The sequence below is a fragment of the Tigriopus californicus genome, chromosome 5, assembly GCF_007210705.1.
Source record: "Tigriopus californicus strain San Diego chromosome 5, Tcal_SD_v2.1, whole genome shotgun sequence".
Classification (NCBI taxonomy): Eukaryota; Metazoa; Arthropoda; class Copepoda; order Harpacticoida; family Harpacticidae; genus Tigriopus; species Tigriopus californicus.
The window spans coordinates 4939576-4961049 of record NC_081444.1 but is presented as its reverse complement, the minus strand read 5'-3'; the positions used below and the strand labels follow the sequence as shown (position 1 = coordinate 4961049).

Genomic DNA, 21474 nt, shown 5'->3' with positions numbered 1-21474 from the left:
TGAACTGAACTTCAAGGATGTTTATGAGGCCTAGATTCATTGAATTTATCACTACCTTGCTAAAATGTCTTATCGCGGGAAATAGTTCAGATAAGATTCAACAATTGATTTAGTAAGCAATGAAAACATTGAACATATCATTCGACTACTAACACATGCAATTCACTGGGATTGATAACAATCGTTATAATTTTCAATCAGTTATGCTTTAATGCAAGCATTAAGAGGCTCAATTATCGTGCATTGGGGAACTGAGGCAGAATTATATTCATTCTAAACCCAAAAAATGCAAATCAAAATCATGTTTATCTCGTTCAGAGCCTCTTCTTCTAACATGATCTTGATGGTGGAGATTTGCTAGAAACATCTTGAATTGTAGCTTTTATTCGTCATGCTTGATTCGTACTCAGTTTTAACGTGCTCACTCCCGGAATTTGTGAGCCTGAGGTGACATCAAGTCGGCATGGGCTTTCAAGCGAATGATTAAGCCTCCATATGAATGTGTATTCGGAAATGGCACTGACTCAATTTGGCAACGAGTCAGGAGTACAATCACATTGGGTCACCGATCGGCCATGCCCCTCATGTATTTTATTTTGCTTTCCAGAGAGCAAAAATTCATTTCAAGCTTATTTTCATCTTGATCTGGCTGTGATTTAAAGAATGGTTGTTTTGACCAGTCAATCAGCGTCTGTGGAAAATGTATGCATTTTGGTCTTTGGGAGTAAAAATGTTTGAAATGGTTGGATAGTATATTATAAGACCGTGGAACCTCTTAAGCTTTACCACCTTGTTTTCGGGAAGTAGGCTGAATGGTTTATAATTCTAGAACTTGTATTGAACTACTCTTCAACAAAGGATGAAACTTGACTGACATATTCATACATAATTGATCTGCCAACTTGTCAGGTCTCATTGTGTTAGTTGAACTCGTTCTAAGCTACATGATGTATGCATTTGAGTGGCCGCAATTACGAAGCTGCCTGTACAGAAGAAGATATTGATAAAAAGACTCACACATTGAATGAGTGTGTCATTTTATGGCACAAGAGTTCACTCATTAATTTACTTGGTTTAACTGTGTATATTGCGGCTTTTGACTCACCAAGCGATCCTCATTAATTTACTTGGTTTAACTGTGTATATTGCGGCTTTTGACTCACCAAGCGATCGATTAAAAAAAAAACAGTTTATGCGCAATGTAATAAGAGCAAAGTCATTAGAAGAAGAATATATCTGGTATATAAAATTGCGATAAAAATGCGTATTTTTCATTGGTGCAGTCATCGTTTAGCTTTTTTTTAAGAAATCTATTTGTTATGCAGTATGGTGCTTAATTTTTTTTTTACTTTTTCTATGAACTTTTCATAACTTCAAAATCACATTGGGTGGGGTCAGAATTTTAAGAAAGTGAAGCTTGAGATATCAACTCACAACAATGCAGTTTTCTGCACATTTGCTCAGACTAAGGTTAGCAAATAACCCAGGTTCTACCTTTTCATCGACGACGCCCATCTACGTATGATCTGTCATAAAATCGATGTATCTTAATCCTAAGATCGTGGGTAATTGTCAGTAATTCGAGGACATCTTGAATGATTTCAGCATATCAGCTATACTGTAAGTATGGAATTTAAAGTGTGCACAATCCGTATTTGTCTTTATGAAACTGGGGTTGCTCAAGAGTTTATACGTATTTCATTCCGTTCAAGAAGAACGAGATATGAGAAGCCTTAAATCGATTCATCCCAAAGATTTAAGAATGACCTCATGTTATCATGAATCCGATCCTTCATGCCATTGTAGCCTTTTATCACACCCTACGAACAATCAGAGTAACATGCGACAAAATGACTTTGAGCTGTCCGACTCCAATTGTTTATTTCTGAACAACATCCCTAAAACTGCTCTAATTTTCAATCCCACATCAAATACCAAGGGTTGTTCAGACGTTGATGGTATATGGATTCACAAGTAAATGGGCGCTTGTACCAGACATCAGTTTTGCTCCATTGAATCATATTTACACGTATCATGTTTTATCATTTGAGATCTGAGCAGTATCGAGATCAAAGTGAGTGTCCCATTCTATGACTGTTCCGTTTCCTCGTACATGTTCATCTGGCCATTGTCAATATTTGAAGACGATTGGGCCCCTTGATTCTGGTTAGAGCTTGGCTGCAAGTTGGAGTAGGCTGTGATACCCTGCATGCCGTTGTACGAAGGGACAGCCTGCATGTTGTTGTACGGACTGGCTCCCCATTGGATGTTGTTGTTAGAACCACTCCAAGATTGGCCATAATTAGGCCGACCACACACCATGGTGTTGCCCTTCCAGTTGACTTGGCCCCGAGCTCCACAACTGGGACGAACGTTGCAAGACGATCGACAAGAGGGTTGGCAACCAAATCCGGCCTGATACGAAGTGGAGCAGCTGGGTCGGCATCGGTTGTAGCATCCACTTTTACCGGGGAGAGGGGTATACGACTTACGCCACGTGGGAAGACCGGGCACAAAAGTTTGGCTGGCTTGGTTGTCGGAATTGGGCAACCAAGAGGTAGACGTAATAGGAGCTGATTGTGGTTGATAGTTGTTCCATGTGTTCTGAGCAGGTAAGGTGTTCCATTGGTTCTGATTGGGATACATGGGGTATTGCGGGGTATTGTATTGTTGGGCTGGAGGTGTCCAGTTTGGAATCTCCTGGACGCCAGTGGGGATTTGTCGGTTTTGGTTCCACGAGGGGTTGACCTGATTCCAAGCCTGAGGCGAGGAATATGGTTGATAGGGCATTGAGTTGTAGTTATCGGGCAGGGTTTGAGGTTGCATGTAACCATTGTTCCCCATACGTGGTGAGTTGGACGGGTATCCGGACATGTCATAAGCGGGAACGGTTTGGGCCCAGGAGGGGTTATTCATGGAAGGTTGGTAGTTGTTCATTGGATAGCTGGCGGGTCTGTTGTACTCTTCAACGTTACTAATGTCTTCGACTCCTGGTTGGTTTGAGCCGTAAGGTACGGCCGAAACGGACTTATCCTCATTTGGGTTCATCTGGGGCTCTGCGTCGGGCTCAGCTGGAATCAAGCAGAAAATAAATTTGTGATAATACTAAGGGTATCTAATCCACATCAAATATCGTCCAAGTGTTTGGAATGTACATAAGCCTTAGAATCCGATAAGAAGGACGAAGCCTCATGTCGTACTTGGACTATCTTTTCACGGATTCTTTCAGGAACCTTTACCTCGAGAATTTGAGATCACCGCCACTGAAAGCACGATACTGATGAGAGCCAACTTCATCTTGAGACCGGGAACTTTGCTATCAATTCAACTAGAGATCAAATGATGTGTCCACCTTGCACCCTGAATTGGAACACAGATCACGTTTGATACAACTTTGCCTTTAAATAGTCCGACCCTCACGTAACATACACCGTTACGTGGGATTTTTTTTAGTCCCAATTTTGCCCTTTACTGTCGGTGCCATCGATCGTCTGACGACGTCTTTTCTATAAACAGACGCCAAGAAATGTAGAACATCCAGGCCTGCTTCCAATTACTGCCCAAAATATTGGCCATAGATACGATGAAGTAGCAAAAAATACTATCTGGAGAGATCCTGGTATATTCAGTCAATGCTTAGAATTCTTGTATGTGTGAAACACTACTCTTTATTTGAGTACCCCATGATCTACTTTCCTGAGATGGTCTAGGTCGGGCATTTGACATATGATTGTACTCATTAAAGAGTAGGACACAAATGATAATAATAACCTTTTTGGGGTTACAATGGCTTCTCGTCAATTATAATAACCCAATTTAGGTTCTCCTTTTTTAGAGCCCAATTACATTGGCGCTCTTTTTAGCCCCGATAATAGTCCGACAATTTTCAGTTGCCATGTTCAGACGAGTATATGCATATCTATGCAATTGGCACAGCCAAGCACATTACTTCGGCAAATGACTCCATATAGTCGACGTTAGCTGAATGGAACTCCCTTGGGGGAACTGGGGAGTGAAATTGAAATCATCATGTAAACAAATCCAAAGAAAGAACCTGGGGAAATGGAAGATGAAGAATAGCCAAGAAGACTCCAATAACAAGCGATTTTTTTACAAAACACGCGTGCTATACTCATTTTAACGGTTCAATGTAAGCATAAGAACATCTCCAAGAATGGACGAGGCATGCTAGTTTTGAATAAGAGTGTTGATGGTTGATTCAAAGCCATAGAAATTGAAATGCTAATAATATCTTCCCTCCCAGAAGGGGCACTAATATAATATTTGGGGACTATGGCGTTGATGCTTGATCATGTAGGCTTCAAAAAGGATGCAACAGTTTAAAACAGCCCCTGAGGTGATTCCAAGAAGGTATATAGTCGTAATTATCCATGTTTTCTTCTCTTTTCATGGAACTTTATTGGCATTACAGATAAATGAGACGCATCAATTTCAAGAGACGACAAAATCTACAAAATTGTTTTACGACAATGAAAATGAAAATTCACTCAGTAGTTTAATTTGTCATTTGTAGCACTAAAACACTTGTTACAAACAATAATCACGAATTGGCGTAATACATTTGATAACATTTTTTTGGACTTCTGGATTAAAAAAAATTGTGGATCGTTTAATTCACTCCGTATCCGGCAAATCAATCCAGAGGCGAGTTTTTTAAACGCTCGAACCTCTGAGTCATGCTTAGATGTTACCCAAATTGAGCATTTTCTCACCACTTTGGCCAGTGTACTCGCATTTTCATGCTGGTTAACGCCCGAGCCCCTAGCTCCGAGGTACAAGCTTTAATAACAGGCCTCTGGACATGTCCTGGTCAAGTAAAGTCCTGAATGCAAAAGAAATCCAAGAGCTAATCAGTTGAAATACAAAATATTCACTCCGGGAGACAAAAAATTCTACTCCAAAAGTGTCGATAAAGCTTTAGAATTGAGAATAGGATTCATTGAAATTTGGGCAAATTTGGAGCAGTAAGAAAGTTCTTTTATAAATTGTTGGCCATTGCATTGCGTACATGGAACAAAACTCTTTGCAAAGATTCGTTTTCGTAACGTAAGATAGCATTTTCAACTTAATAGAGTTTGATCTCTCATGTCATCAATTCAAATTCATGTAGGATCTAGATTTTCAATGGTTAATATTTTTGACGATCAAATGGATAAGAGCCCACAATTTTGTCCAATGAAGACTTTTTATGCGACCGGCGGAAACAAATGAGTAACTGACTATCTTGAATACAAGAAGATAATTAATTCCTATTTGGTTGTGGCATGCCCTCATGAGAACAGTACTGACTTGCTTACCTCTCATCAAAAGGCACCATATTTTTTATTATCACAATCTTTACTAATCCTCTCGTAATTTGGCCCCAAACCGCTTTTAAGTATGGCCTTCATTATTTATGCAACTGTCATGCGTCGTCATTAGATTAATCAAGAGTAGAATTGTTTTATGATCCCCATTTAAAGTAAGGTTGAGCTTTGGAGTCAGTCAGTTCAATTTGGTTATGAGTGTGCCAAGGGCCGCTATGTATCAAGCTCCGAAGAAAGACCTCTTGTTGAAAAGACAGGCCAAAGAGTATTGTGGCGCTGCATCCATCCATGGACTTACCTACATTGCCGAGGAGGGACGACCCATTTGGGAAAAGTTAGTTTTTGGAAAAAATCTTTACCCTTCACGATCCTTTTTAATATTGTTCTTTTGTAAATCAAAATACTTATGATGACTTCGTTTGGTTTTTCCTCAAATAGTCTATTATGGGTGTTTCTATGCATTGCTAGTGCAGTGGTTTGCGTCTTGCTTTGCCTGCCCATTTGGAATAAGTGGAAGGATAGTCCCACATATACCACGGTCTCGAGTACAAATTTTCCAGTTTGGGAGATTGATTTCCCGGCCTTCACAGTGTGCTCCAATGAGAAGATCATCCTAAAGAACTTGGAACATATTTATGAAAAGAAAAAGTAATCTTGAAAGTACGAGTAAAACAGAGAGAAAGACGTTCTTTAAGTGCCCTTGCTTGATTCCAGAACTGATGATAAAACCGCTTCGGGGATGCTTGATATCCTCACCAAGTATGTCAAATTTGTCGAGGATCCGTCGGTTTTCCAAGACTTTTACTCGAACCAAACCGGGCTTTTCAAAAACAACACGGATCCCATCAATGGCCTTTTGAGATGGGTAGACAAGAGAAAAGTTATCGAGATTTGCACCTTTTCCTGTCTTAAATCTAATCTCATTTTCTAGAGCATGCACTCTTGCGAAGATATGTTACTGTATTGTGAATGGCAAGGTATTCCCAAAAAGTGTGACACCTTATTCAAAGTGAGCAAGTCGGATAACGGATTCTGTTGCTCTTTCAACATTGTGACAACTCGCGAACAATTCGAGTAAGTCATCCATAACCTAAATAATTCAATCTTAGCCTATGTTTGGTCATCCGATAGGTTATCCTTACCTATGACTTATAAATATAACAATAGCATCGATTAAACCGAACACCTTTCAACTCCAGGACAGCAGACACCGTCGAAGGGTCTTCAAATGACTCCTTCACCGACTATTATTACGAAATACAATACTTCGATGAGACCAACAGTACGGGGAATACTAGTGAATCAGGATCTGGTGGTGGAGTTCAGAAAAGAAGCGTGACCGAGGCTCCCAAGAGTGAGGACACAACCACCGCTAAATCGTCCCAAAATGTATTGAAACTTCAGAAAACGAATAGCGCCAGCACTCTTTTGGGACTAACGGTCATCCTCAAGCCGTCTAGTTTGACGCCTCAGACGGGCTCCGAGCTAAACGTTAATATACACGATTATGATGGGTACAAGGTACGGTGTCAACCATTTGGTACTGTGTGTGATATATTCGCATCCCTGACGCTGATTCAAACTTTAGTTTTTGGTTCATGATCCCAGAGAGTTTCCCGAGGTTACGGGCAAGGGCTTGGCTTTACTGACTGGGAACGTGGCCTACGTGGGGGTTTCAGCATCCTACACTAACAGGTAAAGGTACAAGAAACTCAGAAAAGTCTGCTCTGCGTAGGCTTCCTACGCTACATGAAATATGGTTTACGTTCTGCACTTCAGAGGGCGCTCGGTGAGTTGGCCTGGTTAGCCTCCAGCAAACGTAAGGCAGGTTGGGCCGATTTCTCATTTTTGAATTACGGGTTGTTTTCGGCCAATTTTATCATAATATTTGTAATTAAATAAGGGTCCCTATTGACTTATCAAATAAGCTGGGTGAAGTTGAGTCTGGCATTCGCAAATCCGTCTTACAACATTTGCCAAGAAATCCCCTCGTTTGCTCGAAAACATTGCCCTGATTGATATTACATTATCGTAGTACGTAAAACTACCACGGTGAATGAATGCCATTTCCTGCAGTTTGAGGTAAAGAATGGGTTTTGGTTTTAAAAAAATAACATATTTTCAAGGTGACGGCTTTCAATCTCAGTAGTCACTTTTGGTGCATACGAAAACTTTATTTCATATGCATGCAGCAATCATTGTATCGGTAGAAAGATCAAAAACTTAATCCAACGGATTGCCGATGTTGATTTTAAGGGTGCATGTATAAACATTGAGGTGGTTATGAATGACCAAAGAAGTGGGTAATTGGAGGGCATTTGCCCATAATTTGTTTTGGACATGGCCAATCCACATTAGTCGAAGCCCACAGCACTTCAGAGAGTGACCATTTCCTCAAGTTTGAGACAGAAGAAAGTCAATGCTACTAATGTAATTTTCAACATGTCAAAGAGAAATTGCTTTTACACATTCGATAGATATTTTTTTTATTTGGTCCACAAGAATCGGGACAATTGCAAGGTAAAGACCTAAAACCTAAAACCTGTTGAGTAATGAGTTTTAAAATTATGATCCATTCATATTTAGGACGGCATTGCATTATATGGCAGAGCATTCCTTTTAATGCTTAATTGTCATGAACGTATGAAATGCACTATTGCAAAACTAGATCAAACGATAAGCAAAGGATTCGATTGTTTTCTTTCGGCATGCTTATAAGCAATCCTAATTTGAGATAATGAAAAATAGAATACATAAATAATGTGTATGTACAGATGTATTTGACATTACAGCAGAGTGGCAGAAATTGCGAAACATCTACTCCTTTTACTCGTTTTCCTACCGGATAGGCCGATTTATAACTATGGGCCGATTTCTCTCACATTCGAATATTGCGAAGGTGTTTGAGAAGATCATGAAGTCTAAACTTGTTGAAATTCTTGAAGTCAATGAAGTCCTTCCTCCTAGCCAGCACGGGTTCCGAGCACATTTTAGCACGGTTACCCAACTGATTAAACATATAGAGCAGGTTATTGAGGGACTAGAGAGCCATGAGTCAGTCGATGTTGTCAATCTTGATTTTGCCAAGGCCTTTGACAAGGTAGATCATGGGCTTTTAGTTAACAGGTTCCATGAAATTGGGATCCAAGGCAGGGTTCTCAATTGGTTAAAAAGTTTCATTTCTGGTAGGAAGCAATTGGTTAAGGTTGAGGGATCCCTTAGTGACATACGGTACATGATGTCAAGTCAGGTGTTCCCCAGGGTTCGATCTTAGGGCACCTCTTGTTTATAATATTCGTTGCCCCGCTTCAAAAGCTTAGTATCACTGCCAGTCTCTCTTCTTATGCTGACGATACAAAGTTAGTTTCTGGTAGGAATGGCCAAGATTCCAGTAGCCTTGCAAAGGACTTAAATCGAATCTACTCTTGGGTAACTGAGAGTAATATGGCCCTGAACGGAATGAAATTCCGCTCAATGACATTTGGGTCAACTTCTTTAAATACTCCACTCGTAGATAATGGAGGTAAAGATATTGAGCAGGTCTCATCTATGAAAGATCTAGGTGTAGTCCTCCAAAATAATGGAAAGTTCGATGAGCATATCCAGTTGAAGGTGGGCAAAGCTTTTCAAATGTGTGGTTGGATATATCGCACGTTTAAGTCCAGAGACAGCATCATGATGCTAACTCTGTACAAGTCGATTGTTCAACCACATCTTGAATACGCTTCCCCCATTTGGGCTCCAATGAGTTCAGCAGGTTTTCAAAAGGTCGAACAAGTCCAAAGATGTTTCACTAGGAACATCACAGGAATGAGAGAGCTCTCGTATTGGGAGAGACTAGAAAAGTTGGGACTGTGCAGTGTTCAGAGAAGGTACGAAAGGTATCTGATATTGTACGTCCTCAAAAGCATCCATGAGCTTTGTCCCAACCCATGATTTAGGGTCAATTCTAGTGACCGTAGAGGCTTAATGTGCGTTTTGAGAGCACATTCAAGCCCTCGAGTAATCCAGGCTAGTTCGAACAATGAAGTCCACTTCTCTTCTTTCTCGGACTCCTTCATTGTTTAATTTGCTTCCCTCTAATATTCGTATGGAGTACGTAGGCCTTGTTGATCCGGTAGCATTTTTCATGTCAGAATTGGACAATTTTTTAGATAGCATTCCAGATCAATCCTACATTCAAGGACTAGCTCGGTCTGCCAACTCAAATTCGTTGGTAGATCAAATATCATATAAAGATTGAGAGGTAATGAATAGACGAATTATAACCTTTTATTTTAATAGTATTGGGGATTACATTCCCTGTAGGGGTTAGAAAAGCCCGTGAAAAAACAAACCAAAAAAAGTCGTAGCTCTTTGGTGTAAATGTAGTATCTAACTGTGTAGTTTTTGTGTTCTTTATTTTTTAAATTATTGTGAAAATGAAGATCTTTATGAAGGCTTTATTTTTCGATTAGGCCATGTCTAACTTGTTTCCCCAAACATAATCCAGTTTACAATCGGCCCTTTTTGGAAAGCTCAGTTATGGAAATCAGCTTTCGATAGAAGGGAACACATATATATATATATAAAGTCATTTGAAACCAAAAAAAAGCAAAAACGAGCAAGAAATAGCAGAAGATGGTTTTCTTTCTTTCTATCATATTTTCAAGAAAACAGCCTAAAATTGATGAGAAAAATTCGATTTTCGATCCAAAATGAAGTAAATGCAAAAACCAAAAATAATGCTAAAAGATCGGAAAAAGTAAAAAATACTACATTTGTTTGACAGCCCTGGTGATGACGGGGTACATAAGTTGTTAAAACTATTGGTAGCAGGATACCGCCACGGCAACAACCCGGCCTCCATTACGCTAGGAATCAACAAGGGCTTGTCAACGTGATTCATCTTTAAGGCCTTGTGCCAAAATTCTCAAAAATATTGTCTATATGTATAATGTAAAATATGAAAATTGTATTCAGCCCTTATTGAGGAATGGATGAGTATTACAGAGATGATGGTGCTACCCTTTTGCAATCAGTTTCACCAATGCCTGTGCCATGTCAACACCAAGAACGAAGACCATGGAGAAAACAGTTGAAATATATTTGAATCATGATTGTTCGAAATTTCAATTCAAAATTGCGCTGTTTTATATTTTTTGAAGTACTTTTCTAAGTGCCCATATTTACAGGTCATGTTGTACATCTTATCTGATTAATGTTATACGTTTCCCATCTAGTACCCCAGCTGTTCGGAAGATGGCAATCAAAGGACGGAAATGCATTCAGGGCGGATCGGACCTACAAACCTTGGAAATCACGGAGGGGGTGAAGATGGAAGTGTTCCAAAACTACACCCGAGCCAATTGCTTATTGGAATGTCGTGCACATTTGATGCAAAAAACATGTCAATGTTTGCCCTACTATTTCCCAGACTTCACTAAAGTTTGGAACAAAAATACAGAATGTGACCTGGAGGGATTGGAGTGCCTGGCCAAAGAAGCCGTCCGATTGAATGCACTCAACGTCGGAGATAAGAAACCCGATCGGGATTCGGGTCTTTTAGATGGGGCATCTTGCAATTGTCCAATCCAATGTGAAGAGACCATTTACAATACGGAATTGTCCCAAGTCAAGGCCAAACAAAATGCACCCATATTCCAGCGATATCTGGACTCGTGCGACCTCGAGTCGGAAAAAGATTCGAATGCAGTGCCATCACCCAATTGTGAGATTCGAAACGATGCCAAAAACAATCAAGAATCGTTGACCATAGCATATGTCTATTTCAAGGAGTTGGGGGTCTTGAAATACACAAGGGATGAGTTGTATTCCACCATCGACGTGATAGGTAAGTTATCCATTCCATTTTTTTTTTTCATTTTCAAAGTGGACGTAACAAAGGCTGTGTTAATTTCAGCTGCATTTGGGGGTGTGATTGGATTATGCCTTGGATTCAGTTTTCTGAGTGGAGCCGAATTCCTATACTGGTTTACATTAAGGATGGGAACAGATGTCTCGAGGAAAAAACGGAGTGCCCCAATGACGGATTAAGATCTCACGGAACATACAAAATGGCGTACTTTGAAACCTCTTTTATTCCCAAATTTGTTTTAGAAAATTGACATTCTCTATGTAGGTTATCTTTATTCTATTACTCTAGTTTTTTATGGTTGCATTACAAGACGGTGGTAATCTTTTGATGAGCAAAATGAAATTTTAATGCTTGTTCAATTTGGTGATAATAGTCTGACAAGCAATAAAAATTCTCAATATTTGCTCCTTACACAAATAGGCGAACGACTCTCAAAAATTTACTCAATTAAACTGATAGCTCGAGTTCTAGGGCAAAGGCAGAAATATATATTTCAACGTTTGACAAAACTACTTATGCTTATAATGGAAGAAAACAAGTAGCTGTAAAAAATCTGATTGTATATAGCATATAACAAGTGAATAAACGGATATTTCTGAATGAATATTGATAGAGCTGACAATTGGTTGCGGTCACAAGAAGGGAAAGTTCTCCCATTGAGTTTCTCAGGTATGGTGTGTGTGTGTGTGTGTGTGTGTGTGTGTGAGCTTGTGTCAAAAGATCTTAACCAAAGATCTAATATCTGGCCTCAAGCACAAGATCGTAGGGCTTGGGTGACACCACACATCCCATTGAGGTCTCAAGGGTGCCGCAATCGGAAGCGGGCAACGAAAAGTTGAACTTCTGAATGAGGTTGGCCACAAAGGAAAACAATTCCATTTGAGCCACTTCTTGACCGGGACATTTCCTCTTGCCAGCTCCAAAGGCAATGAAGCCATCGTGGTTGGGAACAAATTGACCATTGGCGTCCAACCAATGCTCAGGGTACAGCTCCTCTGGTTTCTCCCAATGACGGGGATCACGGTGGACGGCGTGGAAGTTAGGGAAGATGAAGGTGCCCTTGGGCAGCTTGAAGCCTTCCAACTCGGTGTCTTCAGAGGGGCTGTGCATGACTCCGATGGGGTGGATGTCCGAAAAGCGAATGATTTCGTGGATCATGGCTTGCACATAGGGTAGGTTAGGTCGATCTTCCAGGTCCACCATGCGGTTGTTGCCCACCACTTGCTGGATCTCAGCTTGAGCCTTGGCTTGCACGTGCGGGTTGAGGGCCAGGAATCGCAGAGCCCATTTCAGGGTGACGGAAGTGGGCTCACCACCGGCACCAAACAGCTCCGAGCAGAGAACCAACAATTGGAACTCGTTGAAGGAAGGATGAGCACCGTCCTTCTTCATTTCCGAGAGGAAAGCGTCGATAAAATCCTGGTTTGAGCTGACGTCCGTGTGGTTGACCTTGTGTTCGTCAATCACTTCTTGCAGATAGCTGTAGGAGTGTTTCATCCATTTGCGCATCTTGTCGATGCCAAACATGCTCTCAGGGAAGATCTTGACGAGGAAGGGCATGAACAAGAGGATGCCGGACGTGGAGGCCAATTCGATGCCCTTGTTCACCGAGGTCAGGAAGTCACGCAGCTTTTGATCGTGATGAGGCTTCCGCTCGCCTGTGATCAGAGCCCAAATCACGTTCACAATGGACACATTGATGTCGTAGCCAATCTCAACAGGTTGACCACCCTTGGATTTCTCCTCCAGCAACTCGATGAGATCATGGATCTCGTCCTTGATGAAGCTCTCCATCTTGTTCTGACCAAAGCCCAATGCCTTGAGGTTGGAGTGGGTGAACTTGCGTTGCACTTCCCACTTCTCGCCACTGGTGGAGGCGATCCCGTTCTCGCCTTGGCTGAAGAACCGGAACATGAATGTGTTGGGTCGAGCGCACAGCTCGGTCTTACTAAAGGCCGCCTTGATGGACTCGTAGCTGTTTAATACCACGGCCATTTCAGTTCCCACTCGGAGGCTGAAGATGTCGCCATAAGTCTTGGCAATGTTCTTGAAAGCCTCCCCAAGGTTGCTGACATCCAAAAAGGGTAGGTAGCCCAAGATGGGCACCCCCAATGGACCTGGTGGAAGATTGCGGTACTTATGGGCAAATTTGTAGATGAAGTTAGAAGCCACAAGGGCAACTGTGAAGAGGAGCAGGTATGAACTCAGCATTGTGGTATTGTCCTTTTTTCTTTGAACGTGAAAACAAATCTCTAGATAGCTGTTTGATTTTTGATGTTGCTTTGTCTATTGTGCTTTGTTGAATGAATTCTGGATTCATGTCATATCTCTTTTATACCCAAAAATTCTCTTGTTTATACAACGATACACTTCGTGGAATGTGCCGTAAGTGTGTGTAAGGTTTTTATCTCTTCAGGTTGCCTTACTTTGGAAGTGGAGGGTTTTGCCGTTATCAATGTAACAAAAAGACGTCGTGCGAAATTGGCAGATTCTCCGCATTTCTTTTCAGAGTGAATGGCCATACCTTTTGAGATAATTTCTTGTCACACACATTTTGGGATGAATTGTTTTCCTCAGAATTTGCTAAGCAGGTTATCTGTTCTGGTGTGTCGAGTATTGTCAGACTTAAAAAAACCTCAGTTGCATATTTGTTTATTTAGCCTTCAAAGGAAAGTAATAGATGTAAAATTGAACTTTGACTTCTATTTGGCCAATCATTAAGAATAACATAAAGAATACTATTATCTTTTTAAACATGCCGTCGTTTTATAGCATTGTCTCTTCGTGAAAAATGAATGAACTATGAGCTTGATCATTGGGTTGCTCGTTAAAATAAAGTTTTTTGTGGAACGCCTTCCTTTCGGCTATATATTCACCATTGGCTTGACACCCGTTTCACTTGACTTCGTTTATTCTTTTGTAACAAACAAACCTGCAGTGGCCTTGAATTAGGAATGCTCCTGTAAATGGGATCTCTTTTCGTATTTCAATAAGAAATCGCGATTCTCGGGCAGGAAGAAAGCTACAAATAACGGTACGTTGGATTTGAATGCACAGTCCCTACTGGGTGCTTTAAAAGACATGAAACAACAAATGATGGGTTATTCTGACGAAAAAAATCGATGAGTTTCAGAAAGACTCAGCAACAGCTAATTCACAATTCGAGTCGTTTTTCGCCTTACCCCTAATTGAACTTCTATCATAAAAAAGTAGTCTAGATTGTTTGGCGTCTTGGTAGCTAAATAAGCTTTAAAACTACAAATCTAAAGGAAATTCTACATGAAATATATCCTTTACTTGAAAAATTGCTCATTGATGGTTCCAAGAGCAAAATATTTCTTTAAAACCTTTGCCATTTACCTATAACATGCCCAAAAAAGATATTTCAAAGACAGGTTCTTGACTTTTTTTGATTACCTTAGATGAGAAAGCAAGCAAAATAGTGTAGAATATAGCTAGTGCAAAGCATTCAAAAACTGTAATAAATCTTCTATGAGCAAGAAACTTGAGAGATTGTTAGGCATATTTTTTGCCTTTGAAAGATGCAGTTGATGTTAGGAAATGAGAAGAATCACTATGTTTTTTAAAGAAACATACATCTAAGTTTTTAGATGTGTGATAAAAGTGTAATTTATTTACTCCTTACAAATATTATATCCACTCCAAATATAGAAAGTATTATTGCATGCTTGATACATAGCTCCTAGACTTTTTTAAATCTGAGACTAAATTTTAGTTAAAATTACCCAGCCACCGAATGCCCCTGATTTGGCTTTGATTTTTTAACATCGAAAATATGTTAATGATATTTGATTTGACTTTATAAAGCTGTATTGTATCAAGATAATGAATAGCGATCTAAAAAAACATTTTTGTATAAACCTTTGAAATGTAAAACGTTAGTGAAAAGGCTAGTTGTTGCTTCATATTTATGTATTTTAAGAAAGCTTAGATTTTTTTGATCACTAATCATATTTGCTGGTTAACATCTAGATTAGGTAAAGAAATAGGGATTTAGGGTTTAAAAGGGTTTGCTCGTCAACCCTCTTTTGAACAGTTGTATTTACTTTTGGACACGTTCTGCCCAATTTTGTCAACTTTTGTCCTGTTTTGGACAGCTGGTGTCCAAAAGTCACGCTAATTCTCAAAATTGCCCACCCTGATGAGTAGAGTATTCAAAGGCACTGTTGACCCAAAGGTCATCGAGCGGGATTCCTCTCCTTACACAAAGGTGCCAGGCTACTGGAATCTTGGCCATTCCTACTACAAACTAACGTAGTGTCGTTAGCATAGGAAGAGAGTCTGGCAGTAATATCAAGCTTTTGAAGCGGGGCAATGAATATTATTAAAAGGAGGGGCCCTAAGATGGAACCCTGGAGAACACCTGACTTGACATCATGTACGTCACTAAGAGATCCCTCGTCCTTGTCAATTTGCTTCCTATCGTGAATGAAGCTTCTTATCCAATTAAGAACCTTGCCTTGGATCCCAACGTCATGAATTCAATTCAACGAAAGGCCATGATCAACTTCATCAAAGGCCTTGCCAAATGCCAATATCGGCAACATCAACAACTGACTCATGTCTCTCTACATCCTCAATAATCTGTTCTATATGTTCAATCAGTTGGGTAACCGTGCTAATATGACCTTGGAACCCATGCTGACTAGGAGGAAGGACATCATGAATATCAAGAAACTCTATAAGTTTAGACTTCATGATCTATTCAAACATCTTAGCAATATTCGAAGTGAGAGAAATCGGCCTGTAGTCACAAGGGTGTGACTTATCTCCCCCTTTGAAAATTGGAACAACGTGAGTTAATTTTAGTGAAGAGGGAAACTTGCTCTAATCCAAGATGCAATGCATCAACTACAAAAAGAAAGAAGCAAGAGCCAGTGAGCATCTCATCAGAAACTGAGATGTCACACCATCAGGGCCAGGAGAGCACAGGAGCCTCAACTCCTTGATGGCCTTTAAAGCATCTCGATCTGTGACCACAAGGTCGTTCAATAGCTCAACTTGACTATCCTCGCCAGTCTCAACCGACTCATCTTTAGAACTATGAGCTATAATGATGACTCATCATTGATGAGTCTATTGGGATTTATGGTGTTAAAATTTAAGAAAAAACTGACAATGACTAAAATGACAAATTTAACTTAAAACTTATTTCAACATAAAGTTTTATCTTTGCGACCCCTATCAATAATACAGCTTTAAACTAAACTATGATAAATCAGATTTTTTTCCAGTTATATTTGGACATTTGTAACCCTGAGTTAGTTCAGATCGCTCGCTTAAAATTAAGTCGCTTGGTTTTTGGTCAGATGGTTGGTCAGTTGGTAAGGTTTGGATTCTTGGTTCAGATGCACCAAAAAGTGTTTTTTTGTGCAGTTTTACTTAATTTTCAAACCTTTGATTGCATTTGATTAGTTAGTTAGATGAACGCAAGCTGCAAAGTTGTACTATGCCTTTATTTCTTGCTACATTCCCCGCATTTAGATTAGTTCATTTTTGAATATTTACTCCATGACACTTCGAAAGGTAAAGCAACATGAATTGACTCATTAACTTGCCTTGTTAGTTTTTCAGTCTTTAGATGGTTGAAGTGATGCTATGATTTGATGCACACCAAAACCCTGCTTCTCTAGTGGCTTTCCTTTTTCGAATAGCTGAATGATCATACTGATCTACCGGCATAGTCTTAGGGGGTAATATTGTCAACCAGTCAACTTGATCAATTTACTTCAAACTGTTACACTCTGTAAACCGGGGAGCTCCTTTATAAGCATTTTCGTCCTAAATGCTTCTAATGCAACTCTGCTATTTATCTCGAAGGACCTCAGCTAGGCTTCTTAGTTCAAGCAAAATGTGGTACGGCCAGACGATCAAAGATCAAAAACGAGTCTTGAAGCAACCCTGTGTTCTAGTCCTAGTCAGGCAGGGTCACGGTTTGACACCTAATTAAACGTTTTTGATTTTACTTCTGTACTCACTTTTGCAAAAGGTAGGAGCCCCAGGTGGAGTCCTTTAACCTAAAAAGCTGCCCTTCCGGTTCAAAACTCGCTACTACACATGAGCTGAAGGGTTAACGGACACGACTTGAAAAGACTAAATTGATCTCCTTTGGCATTTGTCTTTTATTCTAAAAAGTATGGTCGCTTAGAATATTGCTTTTTCTTATGCTTTTCCGTACATAATTTTCATTACAGCATTGAATGAAAATGCTCAAAATCTTTGAAGTCCTCCTTTTCGGTCCTTCTTGGTCCTTTTTAAACTTCTTTTAATTTTTTCTCATTTAAAATTTCTCTTACATCTTTTACAAACTTTCCCTTCAGTAGATTTGGCAACGGTGAATTTTCCAAGTTAAGGTAGAGCTGCCAGCTCTCCCAGTTGAAACTTCACTACTATAACTTTTAACAAGTTTTGAGCAATTTTCATTTTGTAACGCTTCTTTCAGGAGAAGACTCAATGAAATATAAAAGTGTTCCAAAAGTGTGTTTTGATACAGCCTTTAGATTGTGCACAAGCAAATCAGAATAGTAGTAATTGGACATATTTTAAAGAAATCATCTCAATGCCATAGAGTCGTAGACTCAAAGAGCAGTTTGTAAATTTACGTCACATGGGGTAAAAAGGATCAACTCTCCTCAAAAGTTATGCAATAGTCATGACTTAAGAGTATGCAATTATATTGAAATAGCATGTGGTTTTAGCCATGAATAACAAATGGGAACACACAAGAATACGATTGCCTTAATCAATAATTAGTTTTCCGAAATTAAATGATAACCACTTTTATTATTGGGTTCGTTAGCATAGTGCCCGTCATAAATCAGATGAGCTCAAATGAGGAACTCATTCTTCATGAACTTGGTCAATTCGCACTTTGAACTCCTTAATGTTCTGTACGTTGGAAAAGGGTTTCCCAAGAACGGGAAATGCATTCACATCGATCTTGGAAGTGTTGAGAGGGTGCCAACTCTTTATTGACTCAATTGCAGAGAATTGACACCCGAAAAACGAACATCGGCCCTCGAGGGCTCCTCACGAGTCGATCAAAAAGTGTTTGTTCTGATTCTTGATGATCAGGAACATTTCAGCTGAGCTTGTTTGGGGAGGTTCCTCCATGTCAAACGGAAGGTAGACCTCAGTAGTTCCAATTAACAGACGTGTCAATTGCGCGTCAATCGCAAGCAATGCACCAAAGCCTTGTTTGTTGGGCACGTTTTGGCTCATTTGTTTTCTCCCGAATTAATCGGCGCTCTTCCTGACCAAACACATAGGGTGCTGAGTAAACAATTCAAGCGAACTGAGCAAGATCCTCATAATTGTCGAACACCCAGATCAAACAAACGATTCGAGACGAATTCTGATCCTAGAAATTCTACAGAACCTTTTCAGCGAATTCTGGCGATCGTTTCCCTTTAATGAAACCAATATGTGATAAGAGTATAAAAAGGGAGAGAAAGATGGAATCGACATCATTCAACGACGAACTACCAAACAACGAACAACTAGCAGTTCAAGACAAAGACAGAATTACACAATCCTACAATGCTGAGTTCATACCTGCTCCTCTTCACAGTTGCCCTTGTGGCTTCTAACTTCATCTACAAATTTGCCCATAAGTACCGCAATCTTCCACCAGGTCCATTGGGGGTGCCCATCTTGGGCTACCTACCCTTTTTGGATGTCAGCAACCTTGGGGAGGCTTTCAAGAACATTGCCAAGACTTATGGCGACATCTTCAGCCTCCGAGTGGGAACTGAAATGGCCGTGGTATTAAACAGCTACGAGTCCATCAAGGCGGCCTTTAGTAAGACCGAGCTGTGCGCTCGACCCAACACATTCATGTTCCGGTTCTTCAGCCAAGGCGAGAACGGGATCGCCTCCACCAGTGGCGAGAAGTGGGAAGTGCAACGCAAGTTCACCCACTCCAACCTTAAGGCATTGGGCTTTGGTCAGAACAAGATGGAGAGCTTCATCAAGGACGAGATCCATGATCTCATCGAGTTGCTTGAGGAGAAATCCAAGGGTGGTCAACCTGTTGAGATTGGCTACGACATCAATGTGTCCATTGTGAACGTGATTTGGGCTCTGATCACAGGCGAGCGGAAGCCTCATCATGATCAAAAGCTGCGTGACTTCCTGACCTCGGTGAACAAGGGCATCGAATTGGCCTCCACGTCCGGCATCCTCTTGTTCATGCCCTTCCTCGTCAAGATCTTCCCTGAGAGCATGTTTGGCATCGACAAGATGCGCAAATGGATGAAACACTCCTACAGCTATCTGCAAGAAGTGATTGACGAACACAAGGTCAACCACACGGACGTCATCTCAAACCAGGATTTTATCGACGCTTTCCTCTCGGAAATGAAGAAGGACGGTGCTCATCCTTCCTTCAACGAGTTCCAATTGTTGGTTCTCTGCTCGGAGCTGTTTGGTGCCGGTGGTGAGCCCACTTCCGTCACCCTGAAATGGGCTCTGCGATTCCTGGCCCTCAACCCGCACGTGCAAGCCAAGGCTCAAGCTGAGATCCAGCAAGTGGTGGGCAACAACCGCATGGTGGACCTGGAAGATCGACCTAACCTACCCTATGTGCAAGCCATGATCCACGAAATCATTCGCTTTTCGGACATCCACCCCATTGGAGTCATGCACAGCCCCTCTGAAGACACCGAGTTGGAAGGCTTCAAGCTGCCCAAGGGCATCTTCATCTTCCCCAACTTCCACGCCGTCCACCGTGATCCCCGTCATTGGGAGAAACCAGAGGAGCTGTACCCTGAGCATTGGTTGGACGCCAATGGTCAATTTGTTCCCAACCACGATGGCTTCATCGCCTTTGGAGCTGGCAAGAGGAAATGTCCCGGTCAAGAAGTGGCTCAAATGGAATTGTTTTCCTTTGTGGCCAACCTCATTCAGAAGTTCAACTTTTCGTTGCCCGCTTCTGATTGCGGCACCCTTGAGACCTCAATGGGATGTGTGGTGTCACCCAAGCCCTACGATCTTGTGCTTGAGGCCAGATATTAGATCTTTGGTTAAGATCTTTTGACACAAGCTCACATACACACACGCACACACACACACCATACCTGAGAAACTCAATGGGAGAACTTTCCCTTCTTGTGACCGCAACCAATTGTCAGCTCTATCAATATTCATTCAGAAATATCCATTTATTCACTTGTTATATGCTAAATACATGCTAAAAGAGCCTACTCCTTGTTTACTCAATGACCGTATTGACATCGATTTGAGGCCTGGGTCGAAAAAACTCCTGTTAGGGTGTTTGCATGGTAAACAAAGATTTCAAATGAAATGCTGAAGACAAGGTACCAAAAGTTCCTGTTCCGAGAATAGCCGTTATCTTCTATATTCCAAAGAATCCCCAAAGCCACCCCGATTTTTCGAGCAATTCTCGGAATTGCACTCCCAGACCCTCTTGAACAAACATGGTGAGGTCCTCCATGTATTGTAATGAGCGACCCTGTTTTCGAGGAATGCAAACGAGCTCAATTCCAATGCTTTGAGAGCAACTTTATCTTTCTGACCTCTTTTTCACTTCTAATATTCTTTGATGATCTTGGGCAGGTCCTATTCGTCGTTTCCAAGTCACAGTGCAGTTCCTGAGGGCCAATTCTGGTTCTTAAGTTAGTTCCATTGGGAGAAAAACAGTCCCAAATCATTAGAATTGATCAAGCCTAAGGACTCGCTGAGATTAGTTATCTCTACTTCTCTTCCTCCAGTTTGTTCCATTTTTTCCGTCCAAACTTTGAGAGGATTTGCCATTCTTTGCTAACAACATGCTACAGGTAAAACTGACAAGAAAAGTTTTACGGCCTTTTTGGAAGGATAGATTGATGCATCGCGATGGCTCATCGAAATCGATGGAATCGCCTAAAAGTTTTAACAAGGGCTTGATATCCATGAAAGATAGATTCAGATGAGACGGTAAAAGTTGATGTCGAAATATATATGTATTGGTTTATAGATTTTATTCCGCATAGTTTTGAGCCAGTTTTACAATCATTGCTCCATTATTTAGGAAGTGGATTTTAATTACGCCATTCGAGCGTTGCTCAAAATTAAATAGATTACAGTGATTCCCCTGTTTCCTAAAAGAACATCCCAAAGAAATTGAGACATTATTGCTTTTCACGTGAAACTAACATTTCATGTTTTTAATAGTTTTCGGTGATCATTAGTCACTGTTGAAAAGCTATATATATTGAAACGATGTGAGACATTAAGTATAAGCTTAAAAAGTCCTCTGTGCCAAGGTGG

General features: G+C 40.7%; 4 protein-coding genes across 5 annotated transcripts; 2 read left to right on the top strand and 2 right to left on the bottom strand.

Annotated features, from left to right (window-relative positions):
- Window positions 1–1855: 1855 nt before the first annotated feature.
- Window positions 1856–3493, bottom strand: LOC131880433 (uncharacterized). Its single transcript, XM_059227078.1, has 2 exons — window positions 3240–3493; window positions 1856–3071 (listed from the first exon to the last, which is right to left on the bottom strand). The coding sequence occupies exons 1-2, from the start codon at window positions 3295–3297 to the stop codon at window positions 2089–2091; spliced, it is 1041 nt and encodes a 346-aa protein (XP_059083061.1). The 5' UTR covers window positions 3298–3493; the 3' UTR covers window positions 1856–2088.
- LOC131880425 (pickpocket protein 28-like) lies at window positions 2480–11788 on the top strand. 2 transcript variants are annotated; one of them, XM_059227066.1, is made up of 8 exons: window positions 2480–2612; window positions 5766–5975; window positions 6042–6192; window positions 6259–6401; window positions 6527–6848; window positions 6916–7022; window positions 10550–11160; window positions 11230–11788. In XM_059227066.1, exons 3-8 carry the CDS (start codon window positions 6067–6069, stop codon window positions 11361–11363), a joined length of 1443 nt encoding a protein of 480 aa, XP_059083049.1. In that variant the 5' UTR covers window positions 2480–2612; window positions 5766–5975; window positions 6042–6066; the 3' UTR covers window positions 11364–11788. The 2 variants fall into 2 exon arrangements, with proteins under 2 accessions (XP_059083049.1, XP_059083048.1); XM_059227065.1 differs by lacking the exon at window positions 2480–2612 and adding an exon at window positions 5428–5661.
- Window positions 11521–13470, bottom strand: LOC131880430 (cytochrome P450 2J4-like). Its single transcript, XM_059227073.1, has one exon. It carries the CDS (start codon window positions 13393–13395, stop codon window positions 11920–11922), a length of 1476 nt encoding a protein of 491 aa, XP_059083056.1. The 5' UTR covers window positions 13396–13470; the 3' UTR covers window positions 11521–11919.
- Window positions 13471–18223: 4753 nt separating this feature from the next.
- LOC131880431 (cytochrome P450 2J4-like) lies at window positions 18224–20408 on the top strand. The gene has a single exon (XM_059227075.1). It carries the CDS (start codon window positions 18745–18747, stop codon window positions 20218–20220), a length of 1476 nt encoding a protein of 491 aa, XP_059083058.1. The 5' UTR covers window positions 18224–18744; the 3' UTR covers window positions 20221–20408.
- The last annotated feature ends 1066 nt before the right edge of the window (window positions 20409–21474 follow it).